The sequence below is a fragment of the Ambystoma mexicanum genome, chromosome 3q (genome assembly GCF_040938575.1).
Source record: "Ambystoma mexicanum isolate Mex_15411 chromosome 3q, UKY_AmexF1_1, whole genome shotgun sequence".
NCBI classification, from domain to species: Eukaryota; Metazoa; Chordata; class Amphibia; order Caudata; family Ambystomatidae; genus Ambystoma; species Ambystoma mexicanum.
This window is the reverse complement of record NC_090926.1, coordinates 654489780-654512431: the sequence shown is the minus strand read 5'-3', so window position 1 is coordinate 654512431 and position 22652 is coordinate 654489780. Positions and strand designations below refer to the sequence as shown.

Sequence of the window (22652 nt, the reverse complement as noted above, 5' to 3'; positions counted from 1 at the left end):
CACCCACGGATATAGGGAACACAGACAGGCATTTGAGCAGTACTCAACACGTTCAATCTACTGGTATGGTTCATTATTTCAAAAGTTAAGCTTGTGCACTCCACCTCTACAGAGGTAGCATTGATGGAAAACGATTGGCTGGCTAGAAATTTCCAGAGCCCTAGAGATGGACAATGGATTTCCTTTCTAGGGGGGAGTTCAGGGTCTATTCAGAAAACTAAGGGTAGAAACATGTAAGGAAGGATAATGTCATGCTGGTCCCTGACAAACTGAGAAGCAGAACGTTGTGTGCGCACTCAATGTTGTGTGTGCACTCTGAACAAAGTAATTCTGATAACCGAAAGAAATTGAGATATTGAGATTCTCCACGCACTCAGAAACTACAGGACAACTCCACTCAACACATTCACATGATGCTCTCCCATGGCACTGCTCACCACGTGAGCAGTGGCAGCAACTATGGCCCATTTGTGGTACCGTGGGAAATTTGATGAAGGACGAGGGGAGGCCAGATAGCACAATGAAAAGATTCCAGACATACAAAAGAACGGTCATGTAGACTAGTCACACGGTGCTCATAAAATGTGCAAAAACGAACTGACATTTGAAGCCACGCCACTTACAGTAGGCAAACGCCATCCACTCTTTTTTCCATGCCATTAACCAAGATGGCTGGCGATGCTTCCCGTTTACCATAGAAGATGGACAGGGATGTGCGTATTTACTTCAATGACCACACATCTTCACATGTACTAATGGGGATAACTTCTGTTGCAGGCACAAAGTGCATACGTGTTAAGAAGACTGGGAATTCAGGTTCAAGAAATGCAGCCCCTTTCTACTTTACTTACACTTCAGGAAATCATTTCTGGTCTTCGGTTCTGGAGCGGAGATCCGGTGTTTTGCGGGGACGATTGCAGACACCATTGTTTTTATCCCACATTCTTCTGCAAAAAGGAAAAAGATAAGATGTAGTTCAGCGGCAGAAAAAAATGTTATCTTTCTTTCTTAATTGCCTTTTCAATTGTCAAGGTCTGCCATGATTCGAATGCACAATGCAAAACTGTCACTTGGCAATGATCAGGGAGAACTCATGCGGAGTCTTAGTGCCTTTTAGCTGGAAAACAATGCTATCTTACTTGATGCACGTCCAGAGCTGGTTAACGATTAGGTAGCATTTGAAGGTGAAATGATGAAAGTAAAGTTCAAACGTTCCTAGAAGCAGGACACCAACAAGGTGATATGCACTGTCAACTATGGCATTTAGTGCAAATGAAGGTTTCTAGTGCCATTGTCGCAACATGTAATTGACTATGTTCTCCTCTAGCTTTCCTCTGGCTGCCCAGCAACATTTCAGAGTTCTAGTGTTTCCAAGATCATTTTATTACGTTTAAATTATGCAATATACCTCAAATGTCACCAGGCGGACTAATGGAATGTTAAAGAACAAAACAAGTGTACAATACAAATAAAAATAAAAATATTCCGAGACAAATGATTGCAGTCTAATAAAATAATGCAAGCATACATGTATAAAAATACTAAACGGGGGTAGATTAAGAAAAGGGCTCCTGTAAAGTTGATGTAAGAAGGACAGACCCCGATTCTAAAAGAAATCCACAAGTGGCTGTAACCGTAAATTCAGCCAGTCCATAAATTACAGATGCATGAAAACAGTGTGAGCTGGTAGAATATGCAGTTTGCACCCGCAAGGTGATTCAGCTGCAATTCAGAAACAGAGGCTAATGTCCCAGGTAGTAAAACAAGTGGTGTCACCAGTGGTGACGCCACTGAAAACGGTGTCAAACATTGGCAAAAAGTGAATCACTTTCAGGACCAAGAACAATGATATAAAATGTGATACTGTATATTCTGTGTGTGCTACTGTCCCAAATCTGACTTATTCCAGGTTAAAACAAAGGCAAAGTGCTCCAGGAGAATATATCGGGGCCTTGCGTTTTATTCACACACAGGGAAGGGCACTCGTCTAATCAGGTGGCTGAACACGGGCAAAACGCACAGAGTACCACCTGCATTTCTCCAGCGACCCGAGACCTTCCCCAGGGTGCCGCCATCTTGACTGTGGGCAGGAAACAGGGAACCCGTCCCTGTTGCCTCATCACACTCCCACCTTCAACACTCACCCCCAAGACATCACAAACCTTTCCCCTACCTCGCCCCCCCCCGCAACAATTTACCTGATGGTCTGGAGCCTTATGCTCCACTCCAGGCGCTCTCCATAGAAAGAGAAAAGGGACCATTCCATTTCTTATGGCAGTGGTCAACATTTTTTTTTTTTAAATGTTCATGGAAGACTGGGCTCAAATTACGCATGGAGCTCGACTACCATGAAAAAAAACAAACCTGTATGCATCCCGGACAGAGGTTCAAGTTGTGAATAGCAATCCCTGTGCACCCCGGACGCAGCTACAGGGCACGAATAGCAATCACCAATCATCATGCATACATGACCAGAAAGGTCCCCAAGCCCTCACTGAGATGCTCAAGTCACACCAGCATATCTATGCTCGAATTGCTAGCCATTTTTAGCCAGGTGCACCCTCCGATGTGGGGGTTATTTTTGAAAAATAAAGAATGGTGGAAGCCAGATAAGGAAGACAATAAATTACAATCGAATGGAGCAAGAGGCAATCACATCTATTCTGGACAAAACCTTGATTACAACTATTTGGTTTCAAAAGATGCTGCAATTCACACCCTCCTGCATTCATTTAGTACCCTTGTGATACTCGGAATGCAATAACTGTCCAGGTCATGGGACCCACACTGGGCACCCCAGCACAAGTGTTCAAGGGTCTTGCTGCAGAATTGCTTTGAACAAGGAAGCGGGTGGCTTTAGCAATGAAAGCCTGTCTCCCTGCTCTCCAGGCTCAAACTAGGTGGTGGAGGTTTAGGTCCCATGTGATAAAGTCACCTGGAAAAAGTCACAAGATAGGCGACTTTTTTCCTGACCCCTAAAATACCTTCCCCAAATATTCTATGACGGGTACAGCTTTATATTATAACCTTCAAGCCTAGAACATTTGGGGGAAGTGTTGAATTACCAGAGGCTGAATTCTTTGGGAAATGTTGCTCCCTGGTGGCTATTTCCAGGTGACTATCACTGGGCACCGAAGTTTACACACCAAAACGGTTTAGCTGAATAAACCACTGTGTCTGGTGACATTCCAGCTGTGGCACCGGTCAATGGAAACTTTCATTTTTACAGTGGCTCTGCATGTTCAGGCAAAATCCATAACAAGGAATGTAGGCTGATCATCCTGTCATCATCCCCATGCTTGTGAACTCAGCAGCAATGAAGTTTAGGGGACACTTATTTGCTTCAATAATAACATAAAAACTCGGTCATGTGGTCCTGGGTGGGACAAGGTCCCATTTCCCGGGGGATGTCTTTCTTCTAAGCTAATCAGGCAAGTTCCTCAATGCCTTCCGAACAACACACGTGGTTGTGCGTTTTTGAGAAGTTAAGGCAAAGAAACAAACCTGCAATGAGCCTGATAACCCAGATCTGGTCTCCTCTGGCCTAATAATCTGATCTGCTACTTTTGTCCAGAGTGTGAGTGCCTTCCTTTGATGAAATGCCTTCTGTTTAAAGAGAAATAGTGATCCTGCAGGACACTATAATCGCTATTCAGCTTTACAGTTTGGTTTCTGGGGAGCCAGTTTATGCTCACAACAGAATGTCTGATTAGACATTCAGATTATGTGTGTGGCCAGGAAGGATGTCCTAATAGAACAAACCTAAAAGCAAGTGGTTGGGTTTTGTCAATGGTTTTTGGGTAAGAACCTCTGTGCTTTGACTGTTTCCATAGAACATGTTGTGTCATATTTGGCCAGTAATGGCTTTTGAGAGAATTGTTGTAAGCTTTTTCAGCCTGGTTTAACAGGGGTCCGACCGATTTTTTAAAATCAGAACTAGGCAATTAAGCAAGACTATAACGGGATGTTTCTTATGTTGCCCCTTTTGTAGCTTCTTTGCATCAGTTTGCATGTCACTGGGCCAGGATTCTAGTGAAGCTTTTGAGCTCATGGCCTCCTCTGCTGGAGGACTTCCTTTGTGGTTGGGAGTGACTCTACTAGGAGAGCGAGTGATGGACAACCATAAGGCCTCGAATTCTGGAAATATGGAACATAAGGATGCCCCGCCTAATAGTTATTAGACAAATTTGCATGCAGTTTTTTCTATGAATATTAATATGGGATGTCCAGAAAACCCATCAGGTTTTCAGCCCTCATGGCCTGGAGTTGGACCACCCTACTATAAAGGGATCTTGAACATTATTTGTTCATGATAAGGTGGCTGTTATGTGCAGTGTTTTCCTAAGGTTTTGTCCGATTGGCCAGATTTCCTTTTGAACCAGGAAATTGATTTTCCAGTTGTTCACCCAACGCTCTCCATAGTGCCATTTTAGCAAGGACCAGCATGTCTTTTTTTTTTTTTACCTAGGTCTGCAGAAAGATGTCCTAGCAATCTTTTTGTAGAGGCGATTGTTAAATACATTTTTACTGTCTATACTGTTCACAGTGCTCCCTTCAACTAGGGATTTCATGGGCATTGGATAAGGTCAAGGGAACATCTGTAGATACACAGAGGCGCGTGCCCATATCAACAAGCTGTGTAAACAAAGACTACTCCCAAGGTCTCATTGTTGGCTCTCTCAGAAGAGATTCTGCTTTTGGCCAGGAGAGTTTACATAACATGTTCAATTGAAGACCTGGTGTCCTCTTTTTTTCTCAGCAGTAAATATTCCCTTTGTACTCTGTAACAACAAGTTAGAAAGTATGTTTAGCGCAGGACGGAAAAATACTATTATGTGACGATTCAGGTACCCTTAGTACAGAACTATCACTCTATGGCCAGGTCCACCTTCGCTGCTACAGCATCATTAACAAAATAAAATAAAAAACACAGTAGTAGTAAGGTATGTGTGGAGCATTATTCCACCAACATAAAATAGCTAATGTGCAGAAGGTGTTAAGACGACCCGTCACAGGTCCTACCGAAAACATATGGAGCTCCTTATCCCTTCACGAAAGAAGCAAATACAGGCTGTGTTCACACAGCAAGCGGTTACTCAAAACAATTATTGTATCGTGTCCGGACCTGAAACCAACTAAGAAAAACAATGTCCATGTCCCGGTTTGTTTTCCTTGCCCTTGACATTTCTTCATGCGCCTGCTTCTTTGCCCCTCCCACCTCTGCTCTGCCCATAACTAGCATGGAATGAAAGAGGGGCTCCACAACTGCTTCCATTTCCAAAGGGCGGTCTGCAAGAGTATCTGTGTGCTTCCCCAACCCTTTTTTTTATTTTTTTTTATTTTTTTCTTAATAGGACACTCGCCACCTCGGGGGTTGGCACCAGGGTGCTAAAAGCAACTATCACTCTAACTTGTGGTAACAGCCCAGGGATCATCATTGAAGACTGTCGGTGCTCTGGACCAATAACTCAGGCCTAGAGCCACTACCACCTTATAAGGCCCATGAAGGATCGTTGCAGATTTGTCAGACTAATTAACCCCGACCATGCTAGCGCAAGCAATATTTCTTTGTGCTGTAGGTTGCAATATATTTTTATTGAATAGATGAAACAGTGCAGAGCTATTTGGTACATTCACTTTTGAGATCACCAATGTCATTTATTTTGATTCATGCATGTACAACTCTACAATTGCTTTGTACCTACCATCATTCGTACCTCAGAGTTATAACCAAGAGAGAGTATTTAACAATAAAGAGGTTGTTCCCGATCAAGCACACAATCAAGATTAGGTCATTTATAAGACAAATTATGGATGGGTGTTTCTTAGGTAGAGCAACTGCATCAGTATCCATGAGTGAAGGTGGACTCATGCATCAGTTCATGCGTCTGGAGGAACAAGGAAATGACAACGAGCAGGAGAGATTATTGAAAAGAAAACAAATCGCACATGGGACACTGGAACATTTAATTTTCATTGGGACAGATGAGACATTTTGGAATTATCGGGTGTGATATCGCAAAGCTTCTGCTATTTCCATGGTCTCTTATGGGGCAGCAGGATAATGGTGTGGGTTAGATTAGTAGAAACAGAGGGGGCAGTGCATGATTGCTTTGCTGTTGCGCTGGTCTGGGAAGGTGCAAAGGAACACATCTCTGTGTGTTGTGTAAGTGTCCGAATGTTTCTGGCATGCAGTCTTCTGGTCCTCATGTTGTGTATCCAGCCAATGCCCATTATGCTGTGGTAGAGTGTTGTTGTCTTGTGGAATATTGTGTGCTTTAGAAGTGTACAAAATAAGGGTATCCAGTAAAATCTTTGAAAACATATTTTCGAAATGCCATTTTGTTGAAAACAAAAAATAGCAGAATTTTTTTTCCTCGAATGTTTTTATTTTTTTATTTTATGTTTTATTTTAGTTTCGTTGGTTAAAAAAAAAAGTGTCAATAGAAAAGTGGTTTGGGGGAACCCTCCCATTTCAAAAAAATAAATAAAAAAAACATTTGAATTTTTTTCGGCAATTTTGTGCCGACAAAATGGCATTTCGAAAATGTGGCGTTCAAAATGTCACTATAAACCCAAAATAAGTGAAAAAATATGCTACTCCCTCATCGAGCTAAGTACCTAAAATCAGAGTGTTGGCTTAGGTATACCAGAAGGACTGGGGCCACACTACGAGCTCACCATTCGCTAACCAAGGGCCCAATGAACCCTCCCCCAGCACACAGATGGAGGACTCAGCCAAGGGCAAGTTAGAAATGTTGTTTAATACACAGACAGGGATCATACAGGACGTTGAGAATATCCCAAGATCATCACTCCTGAGCCCACACTGGGCATTTCTGTTCACTTACTGCATCACAACATGGGGCTTGTCTCCATAAATCTATGAGGGAACAGGATTGGGTAGTTGAGGTGATAGAGCCTATGCACAGTACCTATAGAAGTCCCTCAATTGGACCTTGCATGTCAGGTGGCTTGCCTGACGCTTCCCCACAAAACTATTACATTGTTGTAGGGTCGCAGGATTACCATTGCCCCTTGCCCTCTCCCATCCACCCCTGGATTTGTGTTCCCCGATTGGATGGAGCTAATCTCCCCTGGCCTGGGACCCAGCTCTATTCTCAGCGCTCAGTGCACCTTTTCAAGGTGATGAGAAAGACTATGGGCCTCATTACATGGTAGGCGGTAAGGATTTACCAGTACCGGTAAGGGCACCGGTACCGGTAAACCCTTACTGCCTTACTACGAGGTCCCTTTGCGGGACCCAACCTTAACGGCTGGTGTAGACCAGCCGTTAAAGTTGGGACCCGCAAAGGGACCATGGTGCAAATTACGGTACCGCAATTTGCGGTACCGTAATTAGCCCCTTCCCCATTCCCATTGAGCCCTATGGTGTAGACCAGCCGTTAAAGTTGGGACCCGCAAAGGGACCATGGTGCTAATTACAGTACCGCAATTTGCGGTACCGTAATTAGCCCCTTCCCCATTCACATTGAGCCCTATGGGGCAAAAATGGGAATGGGGAAGGGCCATGGAGAAAGGGGGAATTACCGCCCCGCCAACCTTGGAATGGGGTGGTAATTCCCCTTTTCTCCATGGTGGTACCGGTATGGTACAGGCGGCAACCATGGTGCTAATAGCACCATGGTTTACCGCCTACCGTGTAATGAGTCCCTATGTGTTCCCAGTGTAGCTGTTAGTATTACCACTCTGCCTTTCGGAGTGCCTGCAGGGTTGTAATAAAGGCTTTTAACAGTATGTATGTGTCCTATATTTAAAGAACTGTGTAAACATGTTCTTCGTGTGTGCACGTGTGTGTCTGTGTAACTTTCGCATGGGTGAGAGTTTGCTTCATGACTAATGTTGCTATTTCATGGTGTCTCTAATGACGTCAGCTCCACAGATTTCCATTATTAGTCAATCTGATCTATTGAGGCATTTGGATCAATGTTGTGGCACCTGTATCCATAAAGACGTTAACTGGATAAGATTTGAATGGTTGTCTGAGTGAATATCTGTTTGCATATGTTGATGTCACTGGCCCTCCTGGGAACTTTCCAAATAGCGGGTTGCATTTTTCATTCTTGACTCTTCGGGCCGTCATGTTCATGGCGGTGAGGAGGGGCATTCCAGGGACCATCTCTTCAAGAGACTGTAGATGCAAATTATATATAGCCTAACACAGATGGGCAATCAGCAGCATCAGGACCCAAGGACTCCATCCTTGGGTCACAAAACAAACTTATTGAACAAATAAAGCGTAATGGCTAATGCATTATGCCCCAAAATGAAAATAATTAAAAAAAAAAAATCTTTATGATACACCACATAATGTATTATGCAGTGTATGAAAGAATTTAGAAATGCTGTTTTAGCCATAAAGTTGTTTGGGGTTTCTATTCCTTTTTTTGTTCTTTTCCTGTCCTCTTGTAAACATTGATGGATGAATCTGTCCTTATGGATCAAAAAATGCTGTGGTAATGTATGTCCGTTATTGATTTTTGTTGATATGTTTGTTGTGTTTTATAAAATGTGTATTTGATTAATTATGTATGGTATTAAAGCCCTGAGGAAGACCTTTATGTATAGGTTGAAATACGTGTCAGTGGCATACCATTGAAAACGATTTTGTATCAAGAAGGTTACAGGAAGTGACGGGCTAGGGGAGGGGAGAATGTTCGTGGAGTTGAATAAAGATACACGTTGTTAGACAGCTCCGTGTCTGCATATCCTTTCACGTGCGCCACAGCCGCAACACTGGCAACGAGGCGGGCAGCCTAGAGGCTGTCACAGCACGGAACGTGATAACTGCGAAGGCGCTTGCCTGAAGGCAAAGCACACCAGAGTACTCACACCGGAGTACATGCAGCGGCAGTACACATGCACTGTGGGACCTGCCGTCTGCCACGGGGGAGGAGGAGCGGAACCAGCCACGTTACCGCGGAAGCACTCAGATTCTGGGCCACGCAGTGACTAACGGCAAGACAAGAAGCCGTGTGGATGGTGCCCCACGTGCAGCGACGGGCTGCGCTTCACCCCGGGCCGTGACGGTGAACAGTGGCAGCCGCCCAGGGCAATCTGAGGGGGAGGAGGACCCCAGAAAGAAAAAAAAAAAAACACACACACACACATACACACACGGTAAGCCACCGTCTGGCCCCGCCCACCCAAAGACACTGCAGATGGCGCTCGTGCCTCTAGGTGGCGGCCATTGTGTCAGTAGGAGGACCCATTGAGGAAGGAACAGCACGAGAACGGAGGGCCACATCTCTTGGGTCTCATTCACCACTGATGGTGCTCCTGCCTGCAGAAGGTAGCCATCAAGGCTCGAGGTGAGCCTGCAGGGATCACAACCACGAGGGACCTCCCATCTCTGACAAGCAACAAGAAGTCCTCTGTGAGGCAATCCTCTTGACCCAGCAACCGCAACAACCATGTCAGATCAGGACATCAACCAAGGGGCACAGCCTCAAGGCAATGGACCGCCGGCACAAGGTCCACAAGCGCCAGACCAGGCACCATATTGACCGCCGGACACCTTGGCAGCCCAAATGCCAGGTGCATTCGATGTCACAGACCCCAGCAACATGGGTCTCAGGTGGACCAAATTGATAAGAGGCTTTGATCTATACATGTAGGCTACTGGATCCATTGCCGACGCACGACAAATATGTCTTTTGAAGCTATCATCAATGAGATGCCCCCTGACACCATTGACTCTATCCAGGACCTGAAAGATGCTTTGGCAGCCTACTTCACCCCACACACCAATGTGGATTATGAGAGGCATCTCTTCCATAGCACCAAGCAAATTAAAGGGGAGACCATGGATGCCTATCTGATGCGCCGGCGCACAAAGTTAAAACACTGACTTTGCGAACACCGAGGCCCTGAGGTCTCAGATCATAGCAGGGTGCGAGTCGCAGACTTTCAGGAGGAAGCTTCTATAAGGCCCATATCCTTGAGCAGATACCAGCACTGGCTCGGGTCGAGCGAGCCATAGATTTGCAGGTGGAGAGCTTCGGCTATGCTATACCGGGCTAAAGCATCCACCGACTCCAGCTGGGGATGAAGTCAGAGGAACTCTTCTGCTACAAGTGCAGGTTTGAATACCCCCACGACGGCACCTGCCCAGCCATCGGCCAATGCTGTGTCTCCTGTGGGGAAGCGGGTCACTTCAAGTCTGTCTGTAAACTGTTCGGCGACAAAGTGAGAGACCGATCCAGAGACTCGTCTCTTAAACCCAAAGTCAGAAGCGGTGCACCATCCGAACACATCCTAGTGTGAGTTCCCAAGGAGCACCCAGCCAGGCACACCCAGAATCAAGGGAAAGAGACTCTGGAGAGGACAGACCACAGAGAGAGAGAAGAGAAAGAAGGAGATACGCCATGCACGCAAAGCTCCAGGCGCCACATGCATAATCTAGTGGAACAATCTCAAACGGACTCAGATCCCAGTTCGTCAGGGAGTGACCAAAGAAGGAAAGCGTATGTCTATGCCTTAGAAAACCCCATCGCCACCGTGCACAGCCCCACCCTGATTATCAAACTAAATGAGCAGACCACCGAATTTTTGATCTGCACAGGGGCTACGTGAATGTGGTTAGCGAGATCATCATCAAAGGGCTACCCCAAAAGGAAAAAAAAGCTGAGTCCCGCCAGTGTGGACATATACGCCTTGTGGGATGTTTTTACCCATGCATCCAAGCCCTACCATAAAACTGTGCAGTACTGGCATGGAAAACATCATGATGGCCAGAACTCCCCAGAGAGTGCACAGGGAAAACATGAAGAATAGGCTGCCACCCATTTTTGCCTATGTTGTGAGCACAGGAGGGCACCGCCTAAAACCACCAGTGGGCTACACACACAGAAGCCTGAAACCATTGGGAATGGCAATGCTGATTGCCAAAAGCAACCCAGAACTGTGGGGAATTCATTTTCTTAATGTCAAAAATGGATGCAGTACCGGTGCTCACCACTATCAGAAAGCCGGCGTCTTAAAACCACCAGACTTTTGTGTAAAACTGAACAGAGGAACCCAAACCAGGCCAAGGAAAGACTTGCTAAGAGGTGGATATAATGTAAAACTATATTCTGAAATGACTTGAAGGAAGTAATTATTTAATGTATATGTAAAAATTGTAAGTTTGATTTAAACTGGGAACTAAAGTGACATTTAGCTGAATTCTGCCTGACCCCTGACAGGAGAAACCTGCTCAGCCACTCTTGCCAGGCCTAGCTGCATCCTGCTTCCCCACCAAAAGGAGATGACACCTCTCTGATTAGATTAGGGAAGGGGCACCTGCAGGAGGTTGAACAAAGCACTGTCCTTGGTTCAGGCAAATGTTATATTGGGGGGGTCGTAAAATAGCTTCCTCTTGGGAGAAGTGGGAGGAGAAGTGCTACTGGGAGCAACCTGAGCTGGAGGCGGGGACAGACAGAAGCTTCCCCCATGTGCTTTGGAACCTAAACCACACCCATCTGGGCCAGAGCATAATTTTAAAAAAGATGGATAATTCATAGTACGGACTTGTCAGAATTATACAAGTAATATCATTATTCTTGTGATTTTTCTGTGCACGTTTTAAGCGGCGTTAGGACCCTGTGGTGTATTCTGGGGGGTTGCTAGCGGAAAATAGGGTCTCACTCCAAATGTCTGCATGTTAAAAATCTGACACTTCATCAATTAATGTACTCCTTGCGCACATTTGTGTAATTTTTGGTAAATGTCCGATATTGGTAAACCAGTCAAAAAGTGCAAAATGTTGTCATTTTTGAATGCAAGCCCCCAGGAGCAACAGAGGCAGACAAGCACGGACCAAAAGCAATATATAATGTGTACATGTAATTTCAACAAATTGTGTATCTGGGAAATATGTATTTGAATCAAATATAGATTTGTGGGCAAATTGACCAGGGGAGGATCCTCTGACCCATAAACAGACCTCATCATGATGAAAATCCATTTCCTTCCCCCAATCATGGGAGAGGGGAGAATTGGGCCAATGACAAGTAGAGAGGGGCAGGCTCAGTTATGCAAAGCACACACCCACTTCCAAAACACATAAAAAGAGACTGCTGGGACAGGTAGAGACATTCATTTTCCATTTCTATGGAGCATTTTGACGGCCGACATCCCATCCAGACAGGGACCAGAACCAGGGACCCATAGACTGCAGAACTTTGAACCTAGAAGGCCCACTGCAAGCAAAAGTATTCTCAGCAGGCCTTCAGAATCCAGCAAACCTAACCAAACTATTCAACAGCCGGGCGAGCTGTTTGAATTCTTTGCCAAGAACTTTTGCCGGAACCGCAGACCAGACCCAGACCGCTGTGAGCAGAACCAGAGATCCGGATCGCTGTGAGCAGGACCGGTGCCTGATTGACCTGCCGAGCAGAGAGAACCGCCGCTGGACGTGTTGACCAGATCCGTGATGAGGCCTATTTCAAATTTATATTGTGAGTACCTAGCAGAACTGTGCAGAACCAATCTCTTAGTTAAAATAATCTAATTCAAACTATTTTAACCTAAGTAGAACTGCCTCCTAGTAATCCTGTCATCTGTCATTCTGAAGCTGCGAGCTATCATCTGTCATTCTAAAGCTGCAAACTGTCACCTGTCATTTTGAGTTTTACTTTAAATCCGAAAAACTACCTTTATTAAATTGTCCGTATCTCTGGAACCGTTTGTCCTATGAACATGGTTTAACTTTCCTCTGAAAGCTTAGAATCTAAGCTTTCCAACAAGCCTAGAACCGACTTTTACCGCAATCGCGATTTACGCACTCGCAAAATTTACCGCGATTTGGCCTGATTTCGTCATCTGTAGAAAGATAGCCGCTTTTGCCTGAACTGCTAAAATTCGTTTGCAACCTAATAACCATCCCTGAACCATTGTTAGTGCTGACCTGAACTGATTTAAAGTGTCTACCACTCACCCTGAACCTCCTATAGGGAATTAAAAGCAATTTTAGCATTTTTCACTTCCTTGCCACCACATTACAAAGCACTCTTGCCCGTGTTTAAAAAGCATACCTGTTGTCTAAGCTTGCTGGGGGGGGGAACTGAATTCCGTATTGTATTTGATTGCATTCCTGAATACTGTGTGTGTTACTTCCATCTCCTTGCATTGCATATAGGGGGGGGTGAATTGCCACCAGGGGAAAAGTGAACATATTATCTCTTGTGAAACCATATCAGTTTATTTTCTGTACTGCATTTATTCCACCTTGCATTTCCTTGAAACCATAAAGCATTTCAGCTACCTCATCCTCTATACTACTTCTAAGTAACCAAATCAGTTTACCAGTAGCACATTATCCATTGTTCATCACTGTCATATTTTAAGTGTGATATCCAATATTAATTTATTATAAAAGTGTGATAGATATATATTGTTATATTTCTCAAATAAACCTTTTAAATTTGCAAAACAGACCTACTTCTTGGCTCAGTGGGGTCAGGGGGATTCTAAGAGAGGGGTGTTATATAAGGGTTGTCATCCAGAGTACATGAACTGGACCTAAAAATATATCAATAAGGGTTTCCCTCAGCATCCCAGACTAGGCATTGACTTAGCGGTAGTGTTGAAGTGAAGCCGCTTAAAAGCCTCTGGTGCAAAGACACCCCCAAATGTCTAGGCCAATTTGATGGGTCATGCGGATACAAAAGGGCATGAGAAAAAAATACCCATCCACGTCTTGGCGACAGAGACAGACAGTGGATATTTCCTCAGCTTTAAAGCAGCTGGAGACATGGGCCTTGTCCACATCCTGTACAACATTATGGTCCACAAGTACATCAACCTTGTCGAGATGGTCAACAACTTGTATTACAGAATATTCAGGGGCATTCGCAAACTAAATAACAGGCTGATCAAGCTTCACATAGATGAATCTGTACACACTGTAGCGCAACATTACTGAGGGATTCCCTTCAATATCCAGAATCAGGTGGAAGACGAGTTACACATACTCCTCTACCAGGACATCATTGAACCCGCCACTGGCCCCACCACCTGGGTATCCCCCATAGTGCCCTTTCCAAATAAAGGTTTGGATGCCATCAGACTCTGTGTGGACATGCAACGCACCAATCAAGACATACTGCGGGAGAGACACTTAGCTCCTTGCATCACAGACATGATTCACCTGTTAAACGGAGCCAAGGTGTTCTCCAAGCTAGACCTGCAAAAGGGCAGCTGGTGCTGAGCCCTGAAAGTACGAACATTACCACGTTTGTTACACATCCGTGCTTCTTTCGATCCAAGAGGCTAAGTTTCGGGGGGGCCTCATCATTAAGCATATACCGAACTGCCTCAACTACAGTGACAATATCTTGATCTTCGGCACTGACATCAATAAGCATGATGAAGCCCTCATGAAGGTGTGCAAGGCTCTGGAAGCCGCCAATCTCATGCTCAACCGCGACAAGTGCGAGTTACAAAAGAGCACGCTGAGATTTTTCAGACACATCTTATCAGAAACCGGCATGACGCCGGACCCGGAAAAAGTGGCTGCGCTAAATGAAACTTCACCCACAGCCAACGTGTCAGAACTGCGCTCGTTTCTAGGGTTAGCCAGTTACTGTACGCGCTACATTAAGGACTTCACCTCTGTAAGTGGAACACTACGACTACTAACTCGACAAGACGCTTAGTTCCACTGGTCAGACGACTGACCATAAAGGAGAGAGTAGCCAAGGCAGAATGTCCTACTACGACCCCAGCCGCCAAACTGAACTGACAGTGGACGCAAGTCCCTTTGGATTGGGGGCCATACTGGCCCAAGTAGATCCAAGAGACCCCTCGCAGAAGTACATTGTTGCGTACATCAGCCGAAGCCTCTCTATCACTGAACAAGCATATTCGCTGGCTGAGCAGGAAGTGCTCACGGTGGTGTGGGCGTGCGAGCACTTCCACCTTTTCCTGTATGGGAAACTGTTTAAGGTCATCACGGGTCACCAAGCCCTTCTGTTCCTGTATGGCAATCCACAGGCAAAATGCCGCCCCGAATGGCCAGATGGGGCTACAATTGCAAGATTACGCATTTGAGATTGTCCCATCGCCCCAGAAAAGGAGACAATCCGGCGGACTTCCTGTCCAGAAGGCCCCGGGGAGGATTTGTGCACCAGAACCATCAGTGGCGGACAGATATCTCTGATATCTGATACACCAAACCGCCCAGGAGGGCATTGACACGGAGATCATAGCATGAGAGACAGAGAAGGACCTGGCTTGTCAGATCTTCTGTGAAGGACTTGTCTCTGCCATGTGGAGAAGGGCCAACGTCAGAGGGAGAGCGACTAGAGATATACAAAAGGATGTAGAGCGACTCATTCAGGTGAAGGATGAGCTAGCGCTGTCTGATGATCAAATTCTCCTGAAGGACTGTAAACTGATCCCTGAGAGTGAAAACATTGAATTGGCCCATGAAAATCACAAGGGAATGGTGTCGACCAAGCGCATGCTCCGCCAGAAAACCTGGTTCCCCCAACATGGACTCCATGGTAGAAGCCGCCTTGACAGCGTGTCCCATGTGTAGCCTCATCACTCCAAATTGACATCCGGAACCACTGAACATGTCTGAACTTCCGCAGGGGAATCTGGGAAACCGTGGCAGCTGACTTCTTTGGGCACATTGAAGAGGGAAAGTATGTGCTGGCCGTGATGGACGAATACTCTCAATACCCAGAGGCCCAACTAATATCGTCAACAGCCGCTCACCATGTCATACCTGCCCTGGATCGCATCTTCTCTGCGTACGGCATTCCTAAGGTACTAAAGACAGACAATGGACCCCCATTCAGTGGTTATCAGTTCACTCAGTTTGCAAACTACATGGGATTTCACCATCGGAAGATAACCCCACCATGGCCTCAAGCGAATGGTATGATAGAATGCTTCATGGCAAATCTTAAGAGAGCACTCCAAACCGCCAAGCTCTCCGGGCAGCATTTTGAAAAGGTATTAAACCAACCGATGCGCGATTACAGGGGTACCCCTCATAGCACCACTGGACGGACCCCGGCAGAAGTAATTTTTGGGAATAATATCCAAACGCGTCTCCCGCAGTCTCCGCCCGGTAACGAACACTGTGAAGTGGACAAGGAGATGTGTGAATGAGACGAAGCTGCAAAGACACGCATGAAAGACACCCAAGGGGCGAGGCTGCCTCAGATCGAGGTGGGTAAATGTCGGGGTCAATCTCAGACGCACAAGCACACTTCAGTCTTCCAGGAGGAACCCCTTTTGGTTAGCCAGAAGAAAGGCTCCATGATCACTGTGCAGGGCCCTGAAGGATCTGTCACACAAAATTCATCTAATTTCAAAGGAATTCGGTTGCTAGGATCGAGACGGTTGAGTGGGCGCGTGAGTGCACCCATTGACTATGCGTCCGATGATGCCCATCAGGGAGACCAAGGTGACACTGAGGTCTCAGACCAGGCATCTCCAGTTGCAGATGAGAGTGGTGGCAGCACTCCCGAGCGAATCAGTGCATGTCCTCAGAGAGCGAGGAACCAGCCTCGTCAGTGGATCGACGAAATCGGCTAGTGCAACCCTTCGGACAGACACCTATTGTGAAAGTCTGGTACCTGTTTAAAAAGGGGGGAGTTGTCGAATTGGTATCTCCATGGACATGTGGGTGGGACGTGGGGAGGCGGGTGCTGGGACAAGGGAAATTATGGGGATAAAGGAAGTGATGGACGGGGGCAGGGGAGGGGAGAATCTTCCAGGAGTTCAATAAAGATACACGTTGTTAGACAGCTCCATGTCGGCATATCATTTCACGTGCGACACAGCGCCCCAGGCCTACCCACAGCCGCAACACATCCCCTGCTTGTACCTTGTGTACGTGGCTCACTGGCACTTGCCTGAGGCCTAGACCTCAGCGCAAGATTGTGCCTCTGACCCAACCATCACCACTTCCTGCGGCCTAGTGTCTCTTGCTAACTATTCTGTATCTGCGCACCTGACCAACACCTTATCAGTACTTTCTGCCAATCGTCACTGAACGAGACTGGCCAGGTGTCTAGTCAGAGCCTGTTTTTTCTAAAATAACCGTTACTACCATGGCTTCTCCTCCTATGGTCTTCTGCAACTTCTGATGCTCTGATCCGCATTATGGCACCTTGCGTTCTTACTGACCACACAGTTTGACACCCTGCATTTCGCCCATTACTAGCACACTTGCAGTGCAGGCTCCCACCACTTGGTACGTTCTCCAAACAATGTTATTCCATCATTGCTGTACTATTACTTACTACCTATTTGCTGTGACTGCTTGATTGCCGTACTATTGTTTACCACTTATTTGTTGTGACTGCTTTGCTTCCTCCATGCTTTTACAACTGTTTGCCCTAACGTCTGAGTCCAAGACATCTTGTTGAATTGAGCTGATGCGTACCTTATCCTTATTTTTTTTTTAAATATATGCTAACCCACGACCATAGTCTCTCCCACACTTTACTCACCATCCGCCCAATCACTGCTGTACCGTAGCTGCTTTGCATCCTGATACTGCATCCAAATTAACTTGTTTAACTAGCACGGATCTGAGCGTATCATCTCAATGTCCCTCTGACAAGGCGTTATGTGCCTGGCCGTCCGATCATTGTTGTATTGTAGTTGCTTTGCATCCTGATACTGCATCCAAATTAACTTGCGCAACTAGCACAGCTCTAAATCTACTATTTTGATGTCTCTGTGAGGCTGCGCTTTTTGCTTGTTCACCAAAGCGAGGCATAGATCCTAGCAAAGCCTTGAATCTCCATTTGCTGGGAATTAGAGCCCTAGCAAGGCACGGCCTGTATATGCAATGCATCTCTCATAGCTCCAAACCGCAAAGAGTTCAGTTAGTACTGATGCTACCCCTTTGCCAACTTTAGTCCTACTTACAATCTACCACAGCACTTTTAGAATCTCAATCAGCCTCTCCTCCTACTATTGAATCTCCGCTCTGCCATTATCCATTCAGTCTACAGCCTTCCACTGCCCCTTCCTATGGCACACATGGCTAACCTACGTAAGGTAACCTTAACCATGGCTACCTTCTTACTGTTACTTAAAACTATAACACCTACCAGATTCCGTCCCCCTCTCAAGCCTAGTTTTCCCCTATCAAATTTTAACACTGAAGCATCAGTCAATAGCCACATCTCCCTCACACCACTTCAATGGATCCACCTATATGCCTCCCGGCCTACACCTAACCAACCTTGCCCATTAAGCATTAGAAACGGCAGACCAGGATCTCATCTGAAAATCAAAAGGGACATTTTAAAAGCACCACAAAACTTCCACGAACCCTAAGCCCAAGCCAATCACGTCCATAAGAATCAACACTAAACACAACTGTTGAAATAGAAAGTATATCGTGCCTACTATTGTATTAAATAAATATATTTAATATTGGCCTACGCCAAGCTGCTCGAAAGTCGCTTGCGAAAGAAATCTGTGTTGCAAGGTCCTGACCTCAAATCCATGTTTGCCGCCATTTTAGGTCAAACCGCCATTTTAGGATTAGTTGTGTAAAAGTCACCCTGTGAGCTAAAATGGTGGACAATGTCATTGCAGAATCCAACATGCCGGTCTTGATCTCTGTACATAGCTAATGTGTAATTTGCCTGCAGGCCACTTGTTGAGGTCATGAACTGAGACCTTTGTCCTTCACTGACCTATGTGTAGAAGGATTACTCGTGCAATGAAAAGTAATCCACAAGCATATGTTTAGACAATGTATTCAAATACTGAACAAAGAACATCTGTTTAACTACATTGTATTAATGTTTACGAAGCCCTGCATGGAAAACTTTAGAATACACAGCTATTGCATACGCTTGTTGATACATATATTAAAGGCAAACCAGTTATATGCGGTTATTTGAGACTCGGCACGAACCCTAGATCGGTGATATATTAAAAGCAATATTAACCTGAAGTGGGGCTGGGCATCGTACACACTAAATGTATAAAAAGCGAATCCATTCCAATGTACAGCGTCTCTCACTGAACACACTGAGCCACGCTGGAGTTCGTTGTGTTGTACTGAGGGCCGATAGCTATCTGCTTTTTGCTCTGTTTTTTGTAATTGGATTCAGTATAGAATAAAGTACTTTGTATGTTCCTTTGTAACCCGTGCTCGGTGTATTTCCTTTTGGGGTACTCAGCCTCAATATTCTTTTTCTGTTTTCACAGTTGGCGCCCGAACAGGGACCCTCAAGATTGATGCCGGATTGTTGAAGGTTGACACGCGCTATCGGACCGGGATCGGACGGTGTGACATAAAGGGGCCCCTGGATGAGACGCGACACCTCAGCAGCGCTGCACAACCCGATCCCTGGACGATTAGCTTGTGGTCTGAGACGGCATCTTGATGAGGGTCCACTTATCGAGACGGGCAGATTTGCCAAAATCACCATACATGAGGTAAGATTAGTTAGGTAAGATTCTTAGAAGTAACGATCGGTCCTCCTTAGGTTTGGTCAGGTGAGTCGTGACCCGATTCTTAATTTAACCCTGACAATTTGAATTTTGGCGCATTGTATCTGCAGACACAATTATTGACCAGGTAACACCAATAATTTGAGATATGCCTGGGAAATTGTCTACCTGCTTTAGGGCATTATTCCGCAGTGATAGACAATCATTGGAATTTAGCCGTCACGCACCACAGGAGGGGTCACCGGCATGTACTATGTACTGCAAGTACGGCATTGGAAGTATAGTATTTAATGATATTTGGCACAGACAAACCAGACATGCCTCCGAACTTCAGTGGCCAATCAATGGTAGAGTCTTGTTAAAGAAAAAGGCTAGACCTGCAGCATTTGATGTTTTGCAGAATTGGAAAAAAGAAGCGTTGTAACAACTTAAAGGTAGAGAGAATCATGCACGTCGTCATAAAACGAATGCTGAAAAAGAATTGTTATATGACCAAAACAAACAGGCTTAGGCGACTAAAAATATGGATAGGGATTTCTCACTTGGAATTCAGAAAATCTATCCTTCTAAAGATCTTCATATTTCTGATGAGTTTATTGACAAAATATTAAATAAACGAAGGCCTGGTGCCTCTGCGCCACCTCCATATGTTCCTCTTCCCACTGCTGTACAGCTTCCTGCTGTTTTTCCTGCTCTTCCTGCTCAACCTGTTGTTCCTACTCCTCTGGTTTTTGTCCCTCCACCTGATCCTCTGCCTCTTTTTATCGCACCAGTTATAGTACCTCCATCGAATTTGCCTGCTCCCTCTCTTCCAAGTGGTCCTCAGCCGCTTGTAATCGATCGAGGTACAGGAATAAAAGTTGTCACTCGCAATACTGTACCGCCGGAGACGAACTGGCGTTAATTGCATGGGCTAAGCATTGTATGGAGAAGGATGATCAATCTAGTGTTTTTGCCACACTTTGTAATACGGATAATTTTCCTGAGAAAAATGTTTTTATTGAAGGTTTAGGGATTCAGTTATGTATAATGTGGGGAAGATTAAATAATGCGGATGTTCCGCAAGGGTTAATGGATCTGAATACTCTAGCACTTTCCAGAGACACTGTGGAGAAGGTAAATGAGCATGTCGAGAGGTTATTTGGGTATAGAAAGGAGTTAGAAAAGATACAGAATAAGGATGATGAAGAGGAGAATATGTATGTACAGAAACGGTTCCTTCCGTGTCGTAAACCGATATCGGAGGAAATGCGAATTTGTGAGAAAGACGTGATTAGATGGATTTCAGACATATTGATAACTCCAGTTGAGAAATAGGACACATATAGTCAATATACGTTGGAAATGCAGAGGAAAGTGATACAGGTAATGGTAGAGTACCTGCAGGATGAGTGTGTAGAAAGGAAGATTAGTTGTCCCACAGAGTTATTGAGCATTTATAAGAGCTTTTTGACTTGACACTTCTTCGACTGCTTTAGCGCTCGACTTGGCTCTGTTGCTTAGTAAGCATTTGGAGTTCCATACAAAGGGGGGGTCTGGGAATCTCTCTACCAGCACGAACACAGCGCAATGACCTGTTCTTGGGTGAATAACCCCTGGGAGAGACTCTACCAAGTCTTTAGCTCACTGTCATTTGGAGTTGCCTACATCTCAGTTGCCTACGAGAGAGGTTCCTCCGACATTTGTCCCGAAGGTTGAGGCCGATCCTGTGAATAATATAGTCGCTGTGAACATTCCTGCACATTATGTATCACAGTTTATTCACGGCCCGTTTCCACGGCAGGAAGTGAGCACCTTTAGACAGTCTATTCCTGACATTAGGAAAAATCTGACAGGGTTCTATAAAGAGATGGAATCTGTTTTGCAATCCTCAGTGTTCACCTTAGGTGACATTGATTTGTTGTTTCCTGTACTCCTGCCCGTAGATTTATGGAAACAAGTTAGAACTATTGACGATGTACCCCAGTTGGGCGATACATGGGCGAATATAACCAGACTCGATGGGGAAAGGCCAGCTGGCGAAAGACCGCAACAGGTGATATTAACTCTGCCTGATAGAATCATTGCTAAATGATAAACCATAATTCTCGGCCTGTGTCCAAGGAAAGTCTGAAGGTGCTACCGAGTTCTTTAATCGGTTCGAACAGGTATTCTCGGATTTCAGTGGACAAGACTTAGGCACAGAGTCTGGGAAAAGATTATTTGTGGATATATTGTACGTGGATTACTTCCTGACATCCAGTCACAGATTATGTTTTCCGAGAGCGCTTGGCAGGCGAAATCACAATCGGAAGTACTGCACATGGCTCAGTACTATGAGAACCGTGTCAATAATGAAAAAGATAGGATTAAAAACGGAAAGGCGATTTAAAAACTAAAGTGCTATTGCAGCAAATTGTTAGGGGCCCCAGAGGGGGTAGTTCTCAGGTTAGAGGTCAGTATGTCGCGCAGGGGAATGTGCCCTTGGGTCCTGTGAATATTAATCAGTGTGCTTATTGTCATCGAGAGGGTCATTGCGGAGCACAATGCCCAGTCCTTCAACAAATGTCGAATAGTAAATTTGTAATATGGGTAGGCGATCCATAGATCACCCAGGCGTAGGGGGCCCTGGTAGAGGTCAGTTTACACAGGACACTCAACAACCTTTTTCGCAGGACAATCAGACTCCGAGTGCGGACACTAGGAATATATTTGATCATCCTTCTGCTGCATATTTATCTGAAGAGCTTCATTTTGATGATATTCTGTTTTGTTAGGATTGCCCGAAGCAGGGTTTGGAACCTACACCTATTCCCGTCAATCAGGAAGGTCCCTACGTTGAAATGGTGGTGGGAAATAGGAAACATCCGTTTTTGATAGACACTGGAGCACAGAAGTGTTCCATTGATCATTTGCGGGTTTCAAACATTCCACTGTCAGGGCAAACAAATGTTTCTGTAGGGTTTTTCTGGTACACCAGTTGTTTGTCCGGTTTCTATGCCGGTACCTATTTCTTTGGGTCCCTTTATGGACCAGTGTCCTTTTCTGTTGACTTTGGATTGTGGAGAGAACTTGCTGGGGTTGAATTTGTTAAAAGAATTAAATGCAGTGATTTATTGTTCGTCTGATGGAGTGCGCTTGACGATTTCACCACAGCAATTTTCTGCCTCGCAATTTTTGACTAGAACTTTGCCTCCAGAATTCATTGATGTACCAGAGAGCTTGTGGGC

At 45.3% G+C, this 22652-nt stretch overlaps 1 protein-coding gene across 1 annotated transcript in view; it reads right to left on the bottom strand.

The window, feature by feature from the left end:
* TRIM16 (tripartite motif containing 16) overlaps positions 1-22652 on the bottom strand; it is a 225244-nt gene that overhangs the window by 38401 nt on the left and 164191 nt on the right. The window contains exon 5 of the mRNA XM_069654546.1: positions 852-947. Within this exon, the coding sequence (XP_069510647.1) occupies positions 852-947 (96 nt within the window). The remainder of the gene's footprint in view (positions 1-851; positions 948-22652) is intronic.